Source organism: Gobius niger, assembly GCF_951799975.1.
Source record: "Gobius niger genome assembly, chromosome: 19".
Lineage (NCBI taxonomy): Eukaryota > Metazoa > Chordata > Actinopteri > Gobiiformes > Gobiidae > Gobius > Gobius niger.
Window position 1 is genome coordinate 8,670,241 of NC_136870.1, and position 15,690 is coordinate 8,685,930.

General features: G+C 44.4%; 2 protein-coding genes across 2 annotated transcripts; both read right to left on the reverse strand.

Moving 5' to 3' along the window:
• Positions 1-98: 98 nt before the first annotated feature.
• Positions 99-7,886, reverse strand: chadlb (chondroadherin-like b). The gene is made up of 11 exons (XM_079577036.1): positions 7,796-7,886; positions 6,794-6,952; positions 6,478-6,672; positions 5,117-5,272; positions 4,891-5,036; positions 4,472-4,753; positions 2,780-2,999; positions 2,429-2,702; positions 1,945-2,357; positions 632-798; positions 99-535 (listed from the first exon to the last, which is right to left on the reverse strand). Exons 1-11 carry the CDS (start codon positions 7,799-7,801, stop codon positions 250-252), a joined length of 2,304 nt encoding a protein of 767 aa, XP_079433162.1. The 5' UTR covers positions 7,802-7,886; the 3' UTR covers positions 99-249.
• Positions 7,887-8,019: 133 nt separating this feature from the next.
• On the reverse strand, positions 8,020-15,276 carry rangap1b (Ran GTPase activating protein 1b). Its single transcript, XM_079577044.1, has 16 exons — positions 15,262-15,276; positions 14,841-14,962; positions 14,209-14,336; positions 13,677-13,736; positions 13,417-13,596; positions 13,210-13,344; positions 12,977-13,135; positions 12,776-12,889; positions 12,598-12,697; positions 12,442-12,526; positions 12,096-12,261; positions 11,934-12,017; positions 11,525-11,627; positions 10,676-10,764; positions 8,726-8,847; positions 8,020-8,572 (listed from the first exon to the last, which is right to left on the reverse strand). Exons 2-16 carry the CDS (start codon positions 14,953-14,955, stop codon positions 8,497-8,499), a joined length of 1,716 nt encoding a protein of 571 aa, XP_079433170.1. The 5' UTR covers positions 14,956-14,962; positions 15,262-15,276; the 3' UTR covers positions 8,020-8,496.
• Between the last annotated feature and the right edge of the window lie 414 nt (positions 15,277-15,690).

Here is a 15,690-nt window from a genome sequence, read left to right on the forward strand (position 1 = left end):
CATAAAAAATAGCAGCTAATTCAAAGTATTTCAAAGCACAGTTCTACCGCGCTTTAGGGGAGGAGAAGGCAGCTATTTTCTTCTCTATCACTGCCCAGGTTTTATTTTAGTAAACCAAAACAATACAATTGCACACTTAATAAAATCTAATTGCTAACATTGTAATTAAGTCCACATTTGAAATCAGTCCAAGCGCTCTACAAATACTTAACATAAAAAAAAACCCACTCTTCTCGGTTAAAGCGCAGTTCAAGCCGTGTTGCGTCTCTTGGTGCTTTTCTTTGCCGTTTTTAAGTTCAAATTCTTGCGGTTACTTTTGTCCATCTTGACCTGCCGCTTTCTGTTGAGGGGCATGGGTTTGGGTTTGGTTGCCTTGGGCGCCCTGGAGAGAGTGGGCGCGACGGTGGGAGGAGCGGGAAGGCTCTCCCCGCCGGGACAGACCCTGAAAACGTCGACGTCTTTGACCCGGCGGCCCTTGACCTCAGGCGGATTGGCGCAGGTGGCACGGACTTTGAGGTTGACCTTTTCTATCCAGCTGTAGAAGAGGACAGGGTAAGAATAGCCTGGTTGTTACACCACAGTATTAGTACTTTCTCTAATTGAACAAAGTAAGGACTTCACTGTGTCTTACATGCGCAGAGGCAGCAGGGGGCAGTCACACATCAGAGGGTTGTCGGCCAGGTTTATGACCTCCAGGGAAGTGAAGGGCTGAAAGTCTGGCACCTCCTCCAGAAGGTTTCCCTCCAAAAAGAGACTCCTCAGACTGGGGCCCAGGCCTGCCAGAGAGTCCAGGGACATCTAAAGCACACATCATCATTATCCCATCACTGAACACCGAGGGCCTGGTAGGTTTATTGTTTCGTTTCGGTTTTACCTGCAGTTTCACCATTTGCAAAATTAATCTATCTCTATATTTATTTCAGTAATTTACTTTTGGTTCATACTGATTTAAGACATTAAAGTGATAGTCTGGAAGTCTAAATGTTTTACAAACTTTATAAAATGTGCAAAATCTCCTTCCCTGATCTCAGAAACTAATCAGAGTCTAGTATCCTCCCACGTTGACCAATGAGTTGAGCTTTTCCTGTGAACCAGCCTGTCAGGTCCTATCAGGAGGGAGGGGGAGGAGCTTGATAGTTTATAAAAGAAAATTCTGTTTCTGCTTTCAACATTTTGCAAAATTAGACAGGCTTACTGGTTAAAGAGAGTGGGAACTTTCAAATTCACTCTATCTCTCTCATCACTCTGCAAACTTACAGACTATCACTTTAAATCTACCAAACAAATAATCGCACCAAAAAAACATGTATGTAGATCTTTTCAGAGTGATATTGTCTGATAACTTATACTGCTTGGCAAGGGCTGTTACCGTTAAAAATGGTATCAGTTATACCAGTGTTTCCCAACCAGGGGTGCGGGGACCTGGGGGTACTTGAGCACTTAGCAGGGGGTACTTGGAATTATTTCAGATAAAAAACGAAGGTGAAACTGAGTAGAATTTCAATATGAATTTCAAAGGAAAGTTAGTTTTAATCATGTTTTTCAGTAAATGGTTTGATTTTGAGAGTATTTTAGCTTAATTTTTAACACACTGTTAAATACTGTATAATATTAATTTAGTTAGTCACTTTGTAATAATATTGGCAAAATCCTCAAGGTAGGGGGTACTCAGAGTATAAACCACGACTCAAGGGGTACGCGAGGCAAAAAGGGTTGGAAACCACTGAGTTATACCACAAAACATTATAAGGTACTAGGCCTACTAATAGTGGGGTTAAAGAATCTTCATACTAAACAATGGTAGAGAAGAGAAAGTATGATTATCAGACTACTGAGAAGATTGCAGTTCATACAGCATACAGTCAAAGAAGCAGTGTAGTTAAATGTGGTAACGCTTGTGGTACGTGTTCATCGTAGTTTTAAACCAGTGAAGTGGCAACTCACCCTTTCAAGTCCCATGTTATTGAGGTACAGCTCCTTCAGTGACCTCTCCACGGGCTTGAAGGCGTTGGGCGCGACCCAGCGAATGGGGTTCCCGGTCAGCCTTAGGTCCCTGAGGCTCCCCACCCGGCTCAACGCTTCTGTGGGCACATCCTTTATCTTATTGCCCCCCAGGTGAAGCAAGTCCAGGTTGGCGGCAGGTTCCAGAGCTCTCGCCGCCACGTGCTCGATGCCGTTTCCCGTCAGGTAGAGGGACCTGAGGTTCTCCGCCCCGGTGAGGACCCCCGCCTCCAGCTTGACGATGGCATTGTTCTCCAAGTGGAGCGCCAAGAGGCCGGGCACCAACCGGAAGGCGCCCTTTGGGAAGACGCTGAAGCGGTTCTTCTCCAGGTGAAGGTAAGTCAACTCAGGGAGGCCTGTGGAAAATGGATACACAGAAACAAGTCAATTTCAAGGGGCGCACATTTAAAAACATAACGCCACAAACCTTTGAATGCTTCGGGACTGAGTGACGTGAGGTCATTCTCCGAGAGGTACAGGTAGACGAGCCCCTTCATGCCGGCGAACGCCCCGTCCTCGATGTCCACTATTTTGCAGCGCTGCAGATGCAGAGACACCACCTGGGCCACTCCGGGGAAGCTGTTGCTGGGGATGTAGTGGAAGTGGTTCCCTCGAAGGTCCAGGAGGCGCGTGGTGGGGGCGAAACCTTTGGGGACTTTGGTGTGTCCACGGTTCTCACAAGAGGAGTGGTGCGTCTCTGCCTGGTGTGTACAGACGAGTTTAGAGCAGGGGTTTCAGAACGTGTTTGTGGAGAACGGCAACGAAAGCTACTCCTCACCTCGCACACACAGTCGGCAGGACACTTGACCTTGTTCTCCGGTTCCGCGGTGGGCGGAGGGGCGTTCCTGGTCGCCTCCTCGTACTCCGCCCTCAGCATGGCGTCGTGGCTCTGACAGCGCAGCTCCGGAGGATACACCGCGTCAATGTTCTCTCCGGACAGATGTGCCGGGCCTCCACATGTGCCCAGCAGCTTCACCTTTCTGCTGATGGCCCATTCCCTGGAAAAACAACTCTAATACTCTGACAATGTGCGGAATTATTATACCTGCCCAAAGTGCGGCCTGGGGGCCAAATGCGGCCCTCAGACACATTCTTGGTGGCCCTCTGAATTGGCACACATTAGCAGAGATGTTCCTTTTTGTTTTAAGTTTAATAATTCTATGTACCTCTAACCTAACAACTAACAACTAACATTTTATTGTGAGACAGAGCTGGCATTAAGGTTTTAACCTCTTAACCCCTGCCTTAACCGAGCAGATATTCTCCAGTTTAGCATTACCCAAATAAAAGCTTCTGGAAAAAAGCTTCAAAATGGTGACACAAAAAGGAAAATGCAACAAAAAAGTGACAAAAAAACAAGATGAAGACATGACAAAAAAAAGCGACGACAGAGCGTCAGGATCGAGACGAAAACAAGTCTGAAAACACCGCCAAAAAGCAACAAACAAGTGACAATAACACTGCAACCACGGAAACAACGTGAGGTCCATTGAGATCAGTTTTGTGGGTCTTAGCTTTCAAATGAGGCACCTATAAGAAGCTTTTAGATTTGCCAAACTGGAGAAAATGTGCTCGGTTAAAGCAGTACTAGGTAACTTGTTTACCTTAATAAATCCTTTTGTATTATTAGGGACTACGAAGTGTTAATGGTATGATTGGGGGGTCTTTCATCTCCCCCTGGTGTCTCCACCACAATTGCAACTTCGCTACCTCCGGGTAGGAGCACCAATACACACTAATGGAATCACTAACGGCAAAGCTAACTGCGGGCTCGCACCACTGAAACAGTATTTACAGCCAACCTTGAGTGAAAAAAATATCTCCATTGTGTAATTGGATGTACAATATCTGTCTCTCCCTTTGTCTTTTATGTCAGCGTAGTATTTACTCTCATGGACAATTAATGAGTTAAAAAAACGTAACATGCTACGACACCTGCAGTGGCGCTTATGGCCTCTAGGGGCATGAGTTACCTAGTTCTGCTTTAAGGCGGTAAGGTTAATCATAAATAAAGGTGTGGGGCACAATTTAAACCTCTGCTAAATACACCTAGTGGAAGGTATCCCGGCCCTGGCCACCAATCTGTGGCCCTCCCCCTCGTGTGTGCTTCAATATGCGGCTCTCCATGAAAAGAATTTGGACACCCCTGCCTTATAACTTGATTAGCTTGATAAGAGAGAAAGTAGGGAAGAACTTAAAAATAAAAACTAACAATAATTGCTTCTAGAGTAGCTATTAGCAAGCAAAGGCAATTTGAACGCTAAAATTAGTTGGGTGAAGGTGTCAGTAGAGCACCACCTTGTGACATCAACACGTTTTGAACTCACTAGAATGGAAACACAGACCTAACATCTCCCAAAAACAACGTAAAAGTCTGGCTCCAAAGAGACAGTTCATATTTCCGTTAACGCTCCTTGTCCTGCTAAAGATGTAACTGTGAGCTGAAGCTTGATTTACTTCGTGTGAATACCTGAGAGGGCGCAGGTAGCAGTTGCAGTAGATGGGATTTCCTGCCAGGTTGACCCGTGCCAGGTTGGGCGCGCCCGGCACAAGCGGCTGGATGACGCGCAGCTGGTTGTGGCTGAGGTCGAGGTGGACGAGGCTGGGGCACTGGGACACGGCGCTGTGGGACATGTCCTGTAGAGACATGTGGTCCAAGAAGAGGTGGGTCAGCTTGGACATGGAGATGGCGTCCTCTCCCAGGTAGGTCATGGGGTTGTGGCTCATCTCTAGGCGGGTCACTCCTGGAAGTCTGAACGACATACAACAACATGCTTTTAGTCATATAATAATTATCTTTAGTTTTAGTCTATTTGAGGTGAGTTCATCTTCATTTCTGTATGGATAAAAGTCCTGTCCAGAGGGGAGACGGGCAGTACCTCCACTCACCGGGTCATTGTCTCGGTGGGGAAGAACTGCAGCTCGTTGTGGTCCAGGCTGAGGCGCGTGAGGGTGAAGAGTCCCGCGAACGCCTCTGTGTCCAAGTAGTTCAGGGAGTTGTGGCTGAGACGCAGCAGCTTGATGTTCTGCAAACCCTGGAGCAACATGACGATGGTCAGTTAGGCCGAAATAACAACACATTGACACTTCATGTGACTGTGGTGAGGTGGGGAACCTGGAAAGCCATGTTGGGCATGTACACCAGCTGGTTGTGGGTGAGAGAGAGCAGGTTGAGGAATCCGAGCTGAGAGAAGGCTCCGGGCTGGATCTCCTCGATGCGGTTCCGGTCCAGCATCAGCTGCTTGAGTGAGGACAGGCCATCGAAGGACTCCTGGGCACAACAAGACAGTATTAGTCTATTTAAATTATAGTAAATGGAGAGCCATTTACTGGAGGGACTGGACTATGGAAGACTTTTATATTGTAAATGTGAGCCAACATGTTGTACTTTATTCAATATTACTTTATTTTAGAATGATTAAGAAGGTGCAGATTAATGTGTGACAATAATTTTTGTATTTTTGATTAACTAGATGCAAGTTATTGTCATTTTATTCTCACTACTGCCCCCTCAGGTCTTACACGTAGCTGCAGATTCTATGTTAATTAACACCTTTTTGAGTGAATCGGTCTGGGCTCATTCTACACATTAGGACATGGAACCTGTAGGGGGAGGAAAATACGTAATTTTAACATTTTTAAACTCCGTATAGTCCCTTTAATATCAGTTTGAATCTAGTTGGATGGTTTTACATTAAATTTTAAGGTTTAAATGTTGGCATATAATTAGTTTTATGGTTGTAAATGCTCTTTAAAGGTGCATTATGAAACTTTTTATGTGGAAAAAAATGTGTTGATATTTGTGCGTATTTGACCTTGTAGTGACCCAGTATGAGTGATCAGCCTGACGCCTTTACGTTGTCTCTACAACGCTCCAGGATCAATTGTTTGGAAGGTTTTCGGTTGAGAGCCTCAGCAGTGAGACCGCTGTAATGGAAAATAAAGGCGTCATGCTGATCACTCATTCAGCCGCTCGGTCAGTGCAAGGTCAAATATGCACAAATATCAACTTTTTTTCCCACATAAAAAGCTGCATAACTACTTTGTTCCCATTATAGATGCCATTTTGAAGACTTTTGATTGAAAAGACCAGATCAGTATTGTAGTCTAGTGCATTGCCATGTCACCTTCAACTGATGTCACTGAAAACTACACTGCCTGACCCCTCCAAAACGTCGCCACCTAGATTGAACAAACTGTTATGATCTATGAGCTGTAGTCGGTCAGATCTACTTGTTTCCCCATTGAGAATCTTTGGGATGTGCTGGAGGTGGCTTTGCACAGTGGCCACACTCTCCCATCATCAATACAAGCTCAATACAAGCTCTCAATTAATGCGACACTGGATATTTTGACACCGCAGAAGTTTAATGAAGCAATGAATGCATGTGACCCTTTTTTTCCATAGTGACTTTTTGTCTGATAGGCCGTGCACGACTTGGTTAGATATGTTGGTGATGTGCGCCATTTTGTGACCTGATAGAGGATTTCAATGTTGTTGTTCGCCAGATTGAGGAAGACCAGGCGTCCCAGGCCTCGGAAAGCCCCCTCCCGGACCCGGCGGGTGTTGCAGCGCTGCAGGGACAGGTGGGTGAGGTACGGGGTGTGTTTGAAAGCGCCGGTGGGAAACTCCTGGATGTCGTTACCGCGCAGGTCCAACTTCACAGTGATCTGCGACAGGGGAGGACATTTTGGTGGTTTAAACTGTTCCCACTTCTCACCTACAAGCTGCAATTTGATCATATTATCGGACGGGAAAGCCAGACGGGACAAGGTGTCTTTTCCCCCCTACCTCATCGACTGTGGGTGGAACCTCAGTCAGGTTCTTGTTGACGCAGGCCACTGTGAGCTGGAGCTGGTCACACACACACTGCTTGGGACATTTGGCAGGGCAGACCCCGGGGACCCATGCCAGCAGGAGGCCCAACAGTGAGAGTAGCAGGAAGGCCATCTGAATCAAGTGTAAAAATGATGGGCACACAGCAAACAATGCAAGAGTCACACATACATTGATTACGTTTAAGCTCTGCCTGTGTTTGCTGGTGTTTTTAAAGATCTGTGATTTGGATCAGGCTGCAGACGTGCGTGGTATGCATTAAAACCACAATCCCAGGTCGGATCAGCAGTCTTGATCCGTAGGAATGGGCACACAAAAGCTACACAGATCCCTGGTCTAGATTCTGGAGTCTTAAAATGTTAGCACGCTGGACTGGGCGATGTCTTGTACAAACTTTAAAGCCCTGAGTGATGGAGAAAAGCACCGACAGACCATAGTCACAGGTTTAGTTTGTCTTTTGGCCTGTAACACTAGACACAGCAATGCATTAATGTTCATTATATTCTTTCATGTACCCCGAGCAAATCGCAACAAGTGTGAAAATCAGAGCAGTTTAGAGTTTCCTCCAGTGTCCGGAGCGAGAGGCCGGGGAAACTGGAGTCGGAGGAATTTCCTCAGTCAGTTTGCGCGTCCCTCCAGGGAGCAGACCGCAGGAGCTGCGCGTCGCGGCGCACAAAGGCGCAGTGTCTTCGCCTGCTCCCGCCGTGGTGCCAAAATGCGTTTCTCCACAAATGTGTCACTTGGACTTGGACCGGTTAAAATTGAAAGCCTTGAGTAACGGAGGTGTTTGTGCGTCTAAGAACTAACACGCATTTTGACACCATTCAAGTTATTATCTGGTGAGTGAAGCCTGGACTGTCATTTCTATTGAAGCAAAGACTTTTTACACTTCTAACATTTGACAGTTCTGTTTTAACTAAGCATTTCTCAAGTCTTTCACACACATAGTGGACTCACCATCATAGCGTTATCCTAAGCTGCTCGCTGAATCTCACACCGTGTCTTTCCTCTGCTTCACCGGGCCGTCTCTCATCCAAAACAAACCCCGTTTATCCCCAAAGTCACTGCCACTCCCCCCGCACACCTCCCGCGGCCCTTCCCCTGGGCTATTTAAGATACTCCCAGATTTCATAATAAATAATGACACAAGAAAGATATTGGTTTAGTATTTTTAGTAGGTCCTTGTGATAACAGCAAAGATGAGAATACAAATTATGGGGGTGGCAATAAAATATTTCCCTTGAGCTACATTTTACATTGAGGTAACATGATGTGATATGTATTAAGTTATGTGCTTATAAAATCCAGATTTGATAACAGACGATGTGCCCCCATTCAGTGAAAGAACCTTGTTGATTGTGGTCCCAAGCCCTGATACTGCAGTGACTGAAGAGACTGTCCTGAAAGTGGTTAGATGTTAAGTGCAAGGCCACATTTCAAATCCTAATTTTGGAAAGCTAAACATTTTTTATTTGTGATTAGAGAAGTAATGCCTCAAAAAAAAAAAAGGAACTAGTTTTGTATAAAAATAAAATTACTAAGTGTAAATAAAAAAATAAAAGTTTCAGGACAGTCTTTATCCCAAATATATAAAAACAGCAGTGGTTGTGCTTGTTCAAGTTTAAGGCTTTGTTGTTGATTTGTGTTGGTCAGTCTTCTCAGCTGCAGTTATTCTCCAGTGTAGATAACAGCTGGTCCCTGGCGCTGCCGCAGGACTTAAGGACCTCAGTGTTCCTAATGACAAAAAAACAATTAGGCCAAGCCAGGGGGAATTTTACCAACAGGAAAGGCATTTATATGATGTTAGTATCAACCTGTTACATAATGAAATAGAAATGAGGTGAGAAAACTTTCTAAACCCAATGAATGTGCTAAAGGTTGACGTACTTGGACAGGAAAGTGTAAAGCAGCGAGGCGTGATCTGCTTTAAAATAGTTCTGTTGTACCGCGTGGTCCAAACAGAGCAGCTGACCAGGAACCGGCTGAGTCTTCTTCACTTTGCCTTCGCCCTGAAATGGAGTAAAAAACAAGGTGAATTCCGGTGCAGAAAGATCCTTTAGCATATTATATCAGAGTCTAATACAATCAGATTTCAGATTGTGCGACACATTTGCGTATTAGCATTAGCATTAGCAATTTTGTCTACCCCTCTGAAGCAAACCGATTCACATGGTTGAGGAGGTCAACGTCTTTTTTCTCTTTCACTCATGAATTAAAAGCTAGTGATGCGCTAAACGAGCTAAAACAGCTCGGCTGAAAGCAATGCCTCAGCCCAGCTGTATCACTGAGCGTATCACTTTGAGAAAAGTCACGTGACCTACACAGTCACTGTCATTTTGTATCATGTAGTGTCATACGCAGCGATCCGCAGCAGTGAGCAGCAGGGCACGCCTGGCTCATGCTGTCAATTGGGATTTATGTACCCCACGTATCACTGATACTTCTCATTAATTCTCATTAATTTCTTTCTGTTCTCATTATCCGGAGCAGTTTTCCTCTTTCTAAATGATCACTCTCGGCTGTTAAACAGTTCAATCCTGACGATTTGGTTCATATTTGTGAATGAGAATAAATGAGCTCAGTCAGTGTTGAGTTTGCTTTTTTCAGGCTCACTGCTGTAATGTTTTTTCACCACCAGATGGCGCCTATAAGCCTACCAACACTGCATGATACAATGTGACACAGTGGCCGTTTCTCAATCCCCAGTATGCGTACTCAGTACTCGTGAACTCCGGGGTACGGACTTGCAGGTGCAGACTCGGAGAACGGACTTGAGGAGTTCACGAGTGTGAACTCGCCTTTTTCAGCGTTTGGAACGAGTGAACTCGATGACATCACAGGAAGCAGCTCCTGAACACAGGGCTGTGAGCTTTTATAACATTAAATCACCTCATATGAAATTAAAAGGGTGACACTGCAGGCGAAGTGGAAACATGTTTTTAAAGACATAAATTATACACTTTTGCAATAAAAAAAACCCATAAATGTTTACATTTTAGACAATTTCACTTTTTTTTTTTACAATTATAGCCTATAAATAAGGCGCTATGTGGAAAGTCATTAAAAAATCTGATGTGCAAACTGAAACAATAATAATAAAAAAACAAATAGGTCAATTATGAACTTGTTTGGGGGTTTGCAAATTATTCTGAAAAAACAAACAATTTAGACTTTAAAATATGTAACTGTTTTTGAAGTTCCCATATGAAGATGTGTCTGCAGCGCCCCCTAAATAAAACAATGTAAAAGTAAAATGCATTTGTCCTCAATGACCTGTTCATGACGTTAAGACTTTAAATGAAACTGTTGCTGATCGTTGAGAAAATGAAAGCATGTTCAAAGTTGTTTCCACACTTCTGCTCAGAAAACCATCTTAAACAGGAGACACGTCTCTGAGGATAAAAGACTCTTAAACCGGGAACATCTCCGCGTTTATTTACATGCGCGCGATCAGCTGTAGTTCAGCTGGAGGGGCTCGGTGCGCGGAGGAGGGGCCGCTGCAGGCGGGGGCTCGCGGTGAGGCGCGTGCTCAAAACGAAACGGATTGTGGGAAATATAGCTGGCGGAGAACGCACAAGTCTCCTCTGATGCATCCTCGGTAAAACGGGCGGAGCAAGTTCTCATCCGGGGATTTACAGCGAACTTGCTGAGAAGCGAACTTTGAATTGGAACAGGACTTGGGCCGCGCGTGATGACGTTTCACGAGTCCACGAGCACAGAAGTCCACACAAGTACACAGATTAAGAAACGGCCAGTGTGTGACACACACACTGAGGTATCATCTACCATCACCATTAACAGCCCGTTTCTCAGCATGTGTTTTGTTCATGTCAGTACCTTAAGCAGCCCCATCGTGACCAGCAGAGTGGACAGGAAGCAGTAAGACTGCAGATCTGAACCAGAGAGGCACTTCTTCATTACAGCGTCTGTGAAACAGAATCCACTTATTGTTATTGACCAAGGCCACTAGCGGTGTAACCGTACACAGTATTCTGATTATTTGTAGAGCAGAACAAATGTTTCACATATTTACTGTTGAGTGACCGACAACTCCTTGGCCATATTTTGGTGTATTATTCATCAACTCTATTTTTTGAGTGGTGGCAGTGATCACGTATACAAAATCGATTTTTGAACTATTCAAAGAATTTGAATACTTCAAAATGCGAATGCAGAGGTCGACCTCTGCCAGGAGTCAGAACAGCGCAGAGATCCACTCGCAAGTGACAATAAAGCTTTTCTGTGGAAAAAGTTCTCCAGTGATATTCCAGTGATGCACTGACCAGGATCAGGTAAACTTAAGCTGCGTCTGATACACAACCCTTCTTCCATGTGCTCTAGTTGTTGTTGTGCCCTGACTGCGCTTTGCCTGTCATTGCTCCCATCTATTGATACAAGGGTTGTTCTGTAATAATCTATTAATATGGATGTATCTGCAGAAAATGTTTTAAACAGACCTACATTTAAATCATTTTTAATATTATAACTTGCTTTGTTTTTAGTACCGAAAAAACACCAAAATGTGTTGTAGAAAATGTTATTGTAGCGTACCGTTACACCATTAATGGCCACTTAAGTAAAAAAAAAAAAAAAAAATAGAATAAAGCTACAACAAACAATAAACAATACTTCATTCTCCTCTTCATTCCTATCACTACTACAGTTCAGTCTCTAGAAAATTATTACCAAAAGTTTCCAATACAGCTTCCATGGATTCTGGATCGTCACAATATAAAGATGCAACTCCAAGAAGCAAATCCACTGCTTTGTTTGGGTCAGAGGCTTCCACCTAAAGCAAAAAACATACAATAAAAATCATTTCAACACTTTGCATTTTATGTATTTATTTTTCAAAACCCTAACACCTATACTGTTGGTATATTCCATTAATATCAGCAGGTGAGGACTGCATGGATTACACACACACGCACCACTGGAACTACACACAACTGCCTGTTTTGGATTATAACGTGGTTAAAGGGTATTTTCGCAGGTATTTGACGATAGTGTCAAACACCTTGTCTCACTCTAAGCTCCACCCATCCACTCCTCCTCTGGCTGCGCAGTGAAGCCATGTCCACATCAGGATATGTACCTGTTGTTGCACATTTATCCTCGTCTCTCCCAGCTGAAGAAGCTTCTCAACAGTGGGGCTCGCGATGAAGGACAGGACTTCTGCCTGGTGATGGACACAAAAAAACAAAACATCAGTGACGTAATGACCCGTCTGTTCACATGTTCCAGAGTCTGGTCTTACTGAGCATGTGGGCTTTGTGGGACTGTCGTCATTGATGAATCCATTTTCTTTCTCAGAGCCACCTTCCTCATCACTGGCCTCATTACAACTGTCATCCTCCTCATCCTCCTCATCACTATCGTCATCCTCCTCGTCGTCCTCATCCTCTGGTTCTCCTTCGTCATCACTTTGAACACAACAAAAAAAAGATACATTTAGCATTGATCTGTGTATGAAGGAAAATCCTACACCAGGTAAGTTTTTTTATGAAGTAACAGTGTTATAAGTTATAACAACTTGGTTAAATGTATGAATGGAAACAAACATATTTAAGTACTAAGTTCTATTCTGTGTAGTGTTGCTTTACCTGAGGGATGCGAGCATTTCTCCCTTGTCCTTTAGTTCCATGGCCTCTCTCAAAGCGTCACAGCCCTCCTCTCCCAAGCAGTTACCTATGTCACAACATCCATTAGGCCTTTAACCATTTCATTCCTCATATAATACAATCCGTCGCTGCGTTTACCATTAAGATCCAGTTTCTCCATGTGACATTTTTCTGCAATAGGCTGAGCCACCACAAGAGCCGCAGCCTCCGTGATCTCCCCAAAAGACAGGTTAAGCTCCTAGAGAAAAGAACGCAGTGGTGGTTTATCAATATGAAATGAGCCACTGGTGTCTAAAAGCTTTACTGAGTGACATACTTGGAGGATGGGGAGACCTTCTTTTAGCACGGCGGCAAGGGCAATCGCTCCTTCAGAACGAACCAGACAGTCGCCAAAGTTGATGACCTGAATGTTCCTCAGATGCTTCAGAGCCTGAGAGGAAAATAATGCAGTGATTCAGCGGTAAAGTGTCAGAATTCATACAGAAGACAGAGCTACATCAAACATTAACCAGCTCACCTGTGCCATAGCAAGCGTTCCTCTCTTGGTGAAGGTGTTGTCGTTGAAGTTGAGGACACGCAGCTCCGGGTTGTGCCTCATGGCTGAAGCTAGAGCCATCACACCTATATAGTTGATGCCGTTCTGTGGCATGTGGACCTCCTCCAGGCTGCCCATCAGCTGAGTGTCCAAACAGTGGGGTCATTTATCACCATCACAAAACGGTCTTTTAACACATAAAAAGGTGAACTTGCCTTGAACGCCTTTGCTAAAGCACAGGCTCCTTCATTTTCCAAGCGGTTCCTTCCTGCGATGAACACCTTTAGCTTCAGTGGAGCTCCCAGGGCTGATGACTCTCTGTGGCATTCGATCAAAGCCTCGGCCAAGATCTATTTTAAACCATGTTAATATCTTACAGCGTCACAACTTCAATATAGTGTTTAAGTGTGTTATTAGCTTGCCTTCCCTCCTCCAATTCCCATGCCACAATTGTTGAGCCGGAGCTCTCTTAAAGTGTGACAAGACGGACTTTTTAGCAGCTGATCGATTCCCTTCACACCATCAGGACCAAAGGCGTTGTCGCTGAGGTCCAGTTCAGTCAACCTGGCCCCAGCAAACATCAGAGCACCGCCCAGTGAGCGCTGGCAAAAGTATACAGAGGAGAATGACATTTACATTTACAGCTGCAGCGGCTATGTTTCACATGTGCTTCAATTCTTACCAAAGCTGTTGGGATTTCAGAGCGCAGTCTTCCAGTAAACATATCGCTCCAATAGCATCTCTAAATGATCCAAAAAGATCACACATTTACTTAATCTTAAAGAATAGTAATGAACAGAATTGTTAATTGTGTGTGGTAACAACACGTGGACAGTTTTGGTAGTTGGATAATTAAATGATATATTGGGCGCCACAGTGGCGCAGCGGTTAGCGCGTGTGCTTCATAGCTAGAAGGTCCCAGGTTTGGTCCCCGGCCACAGGGGCCTTTCTGTGTGGAGTAGTTTGCAGGTTCTCCTCGGGTCTGTCTAGGGTTCCTCTGGTTTCCCCTACCACTAAAAGCATGTGCAATGGACCAGGGAGAATGAGAGTGTTTGAGAGTGCAAGTGAGGGACAACAGATGCAAATTCGCCCATGGCTACAACCCGAGTGTGTCTACATGAACGAGTCTCACGTGTGTTCATTTGCATGCACTGTCCCGACCAAATAAACAAACAAATAATGGGGCCTTTAGTACAAATTAAAGTTAGAGCTACCTGAAGTTGGTCTTTTTTCTCCAAAGCTTTGGCAATAGCACGGGCTGCCTCCACTCCGAGAGTGTTTCCTTCCAGGCGCAGAGCTTTCAGATCTTGGTACTGTTCAATTTCTCGAACTAGATCTTCCACTAGACAGATCATAAAGGCAAGTGAAAATTAGAACAAAATATGACTTTATCATTTAAACTGTTAAGCAGCGTGGACAATAAAACAATGCAACTATGAGAGTTGTGAAGGGGGTGAAAAATAGGTATGTGCAGGTTAGAACCTGGGGGAAAGTGTCAGGTATGTTGTTTGATGCAAAAGATGCATAAAACTGAGTGTGTATGATTTGGAGACAGTGGCTGTGAGCACGAGGAAGAAGAATGTGAATAAAATCTTGGGGATTCTCTGTGAAAAAAGGGGGGGAAAGGCAGATGGTCCACTCTAGAGGAAGACCAAATATGACATGCATGGATAGTTAAAAGGGAATATGAGATAGTTGTGTGAGAGAAGAGGAGAGGGTTAAATGGAGGCAGGTGCTGTGGTGACCCTTAAAAAAAGGAGAGCCCAAAGGAAAGTCAGTGAGAAGAAACCATACAAATGTACAATTATTCCTGACCAAAAGAATTAGGTAATGCCAGTGTGCTTACCTGAATCTTCAGAGTCCATCTTAAGTCCCTTTCCTTTGTAGCTTAGTTCTCCGTCCCCAACATGGGCTTTGGAGAGAGCATCCGCGAGCTTTGCGATGTCATCTGTGGTGGCCATTCTGACACTATGTAAACAATTACAAAACTCCTCTCATAAATGTTTCAGTACAACAGTTATTGGTTTATCGATCACAGTGATCAACAATCGGTAGATAAAAGTCGAAATAAATGTTTATCTTTTCTTATTATTTCTTTATGACGACATAGGTTTTAGCTTGAGGGATGCTAACGTAACTTAACGTTGCCTCAGGAAATGATCTCACTCAACCAACTTTAACCAACAGTACAGTTTTTCCATTTACGTTACGCAGCATATACGGACACATGTTGTTGTCCCATGAGTTAGAACTGACCACAAACTGACCACAAAGAAGAAGGTCCAGAGGAACACGCCGATCTCCCTCCTGTCCTGGCCGCGCGCCGGTCACTGAAGAGGATGACGTCATTACGCACAGCGTGCTCTTCTTCTCCTTTTTTTGAAAAACATAACACCAAAACATTTTCTATGGAACATCGCCACCTTCTGAAAGAGTACGGGCCAGCATGGTGGATAATTTTGTATTTTCTTGTTCATTGGGATCTTGACAGTGTAATATGAGGCTTGAGGCCCCCACACATTGACAGTTAATGTACCATTAGCATGTGTAGGAGAACACAGGAACAGTGAGGAATAGACCAAGCAGGGCATGGGTCTATAATTGTGTAAGGTATAATTCACCTGGGGGTAAAGAAACTGTCTCAAATCAGTCTGCATGTTTATGTGAAACATGTTTCAGTCATGGTGCAGTCATGT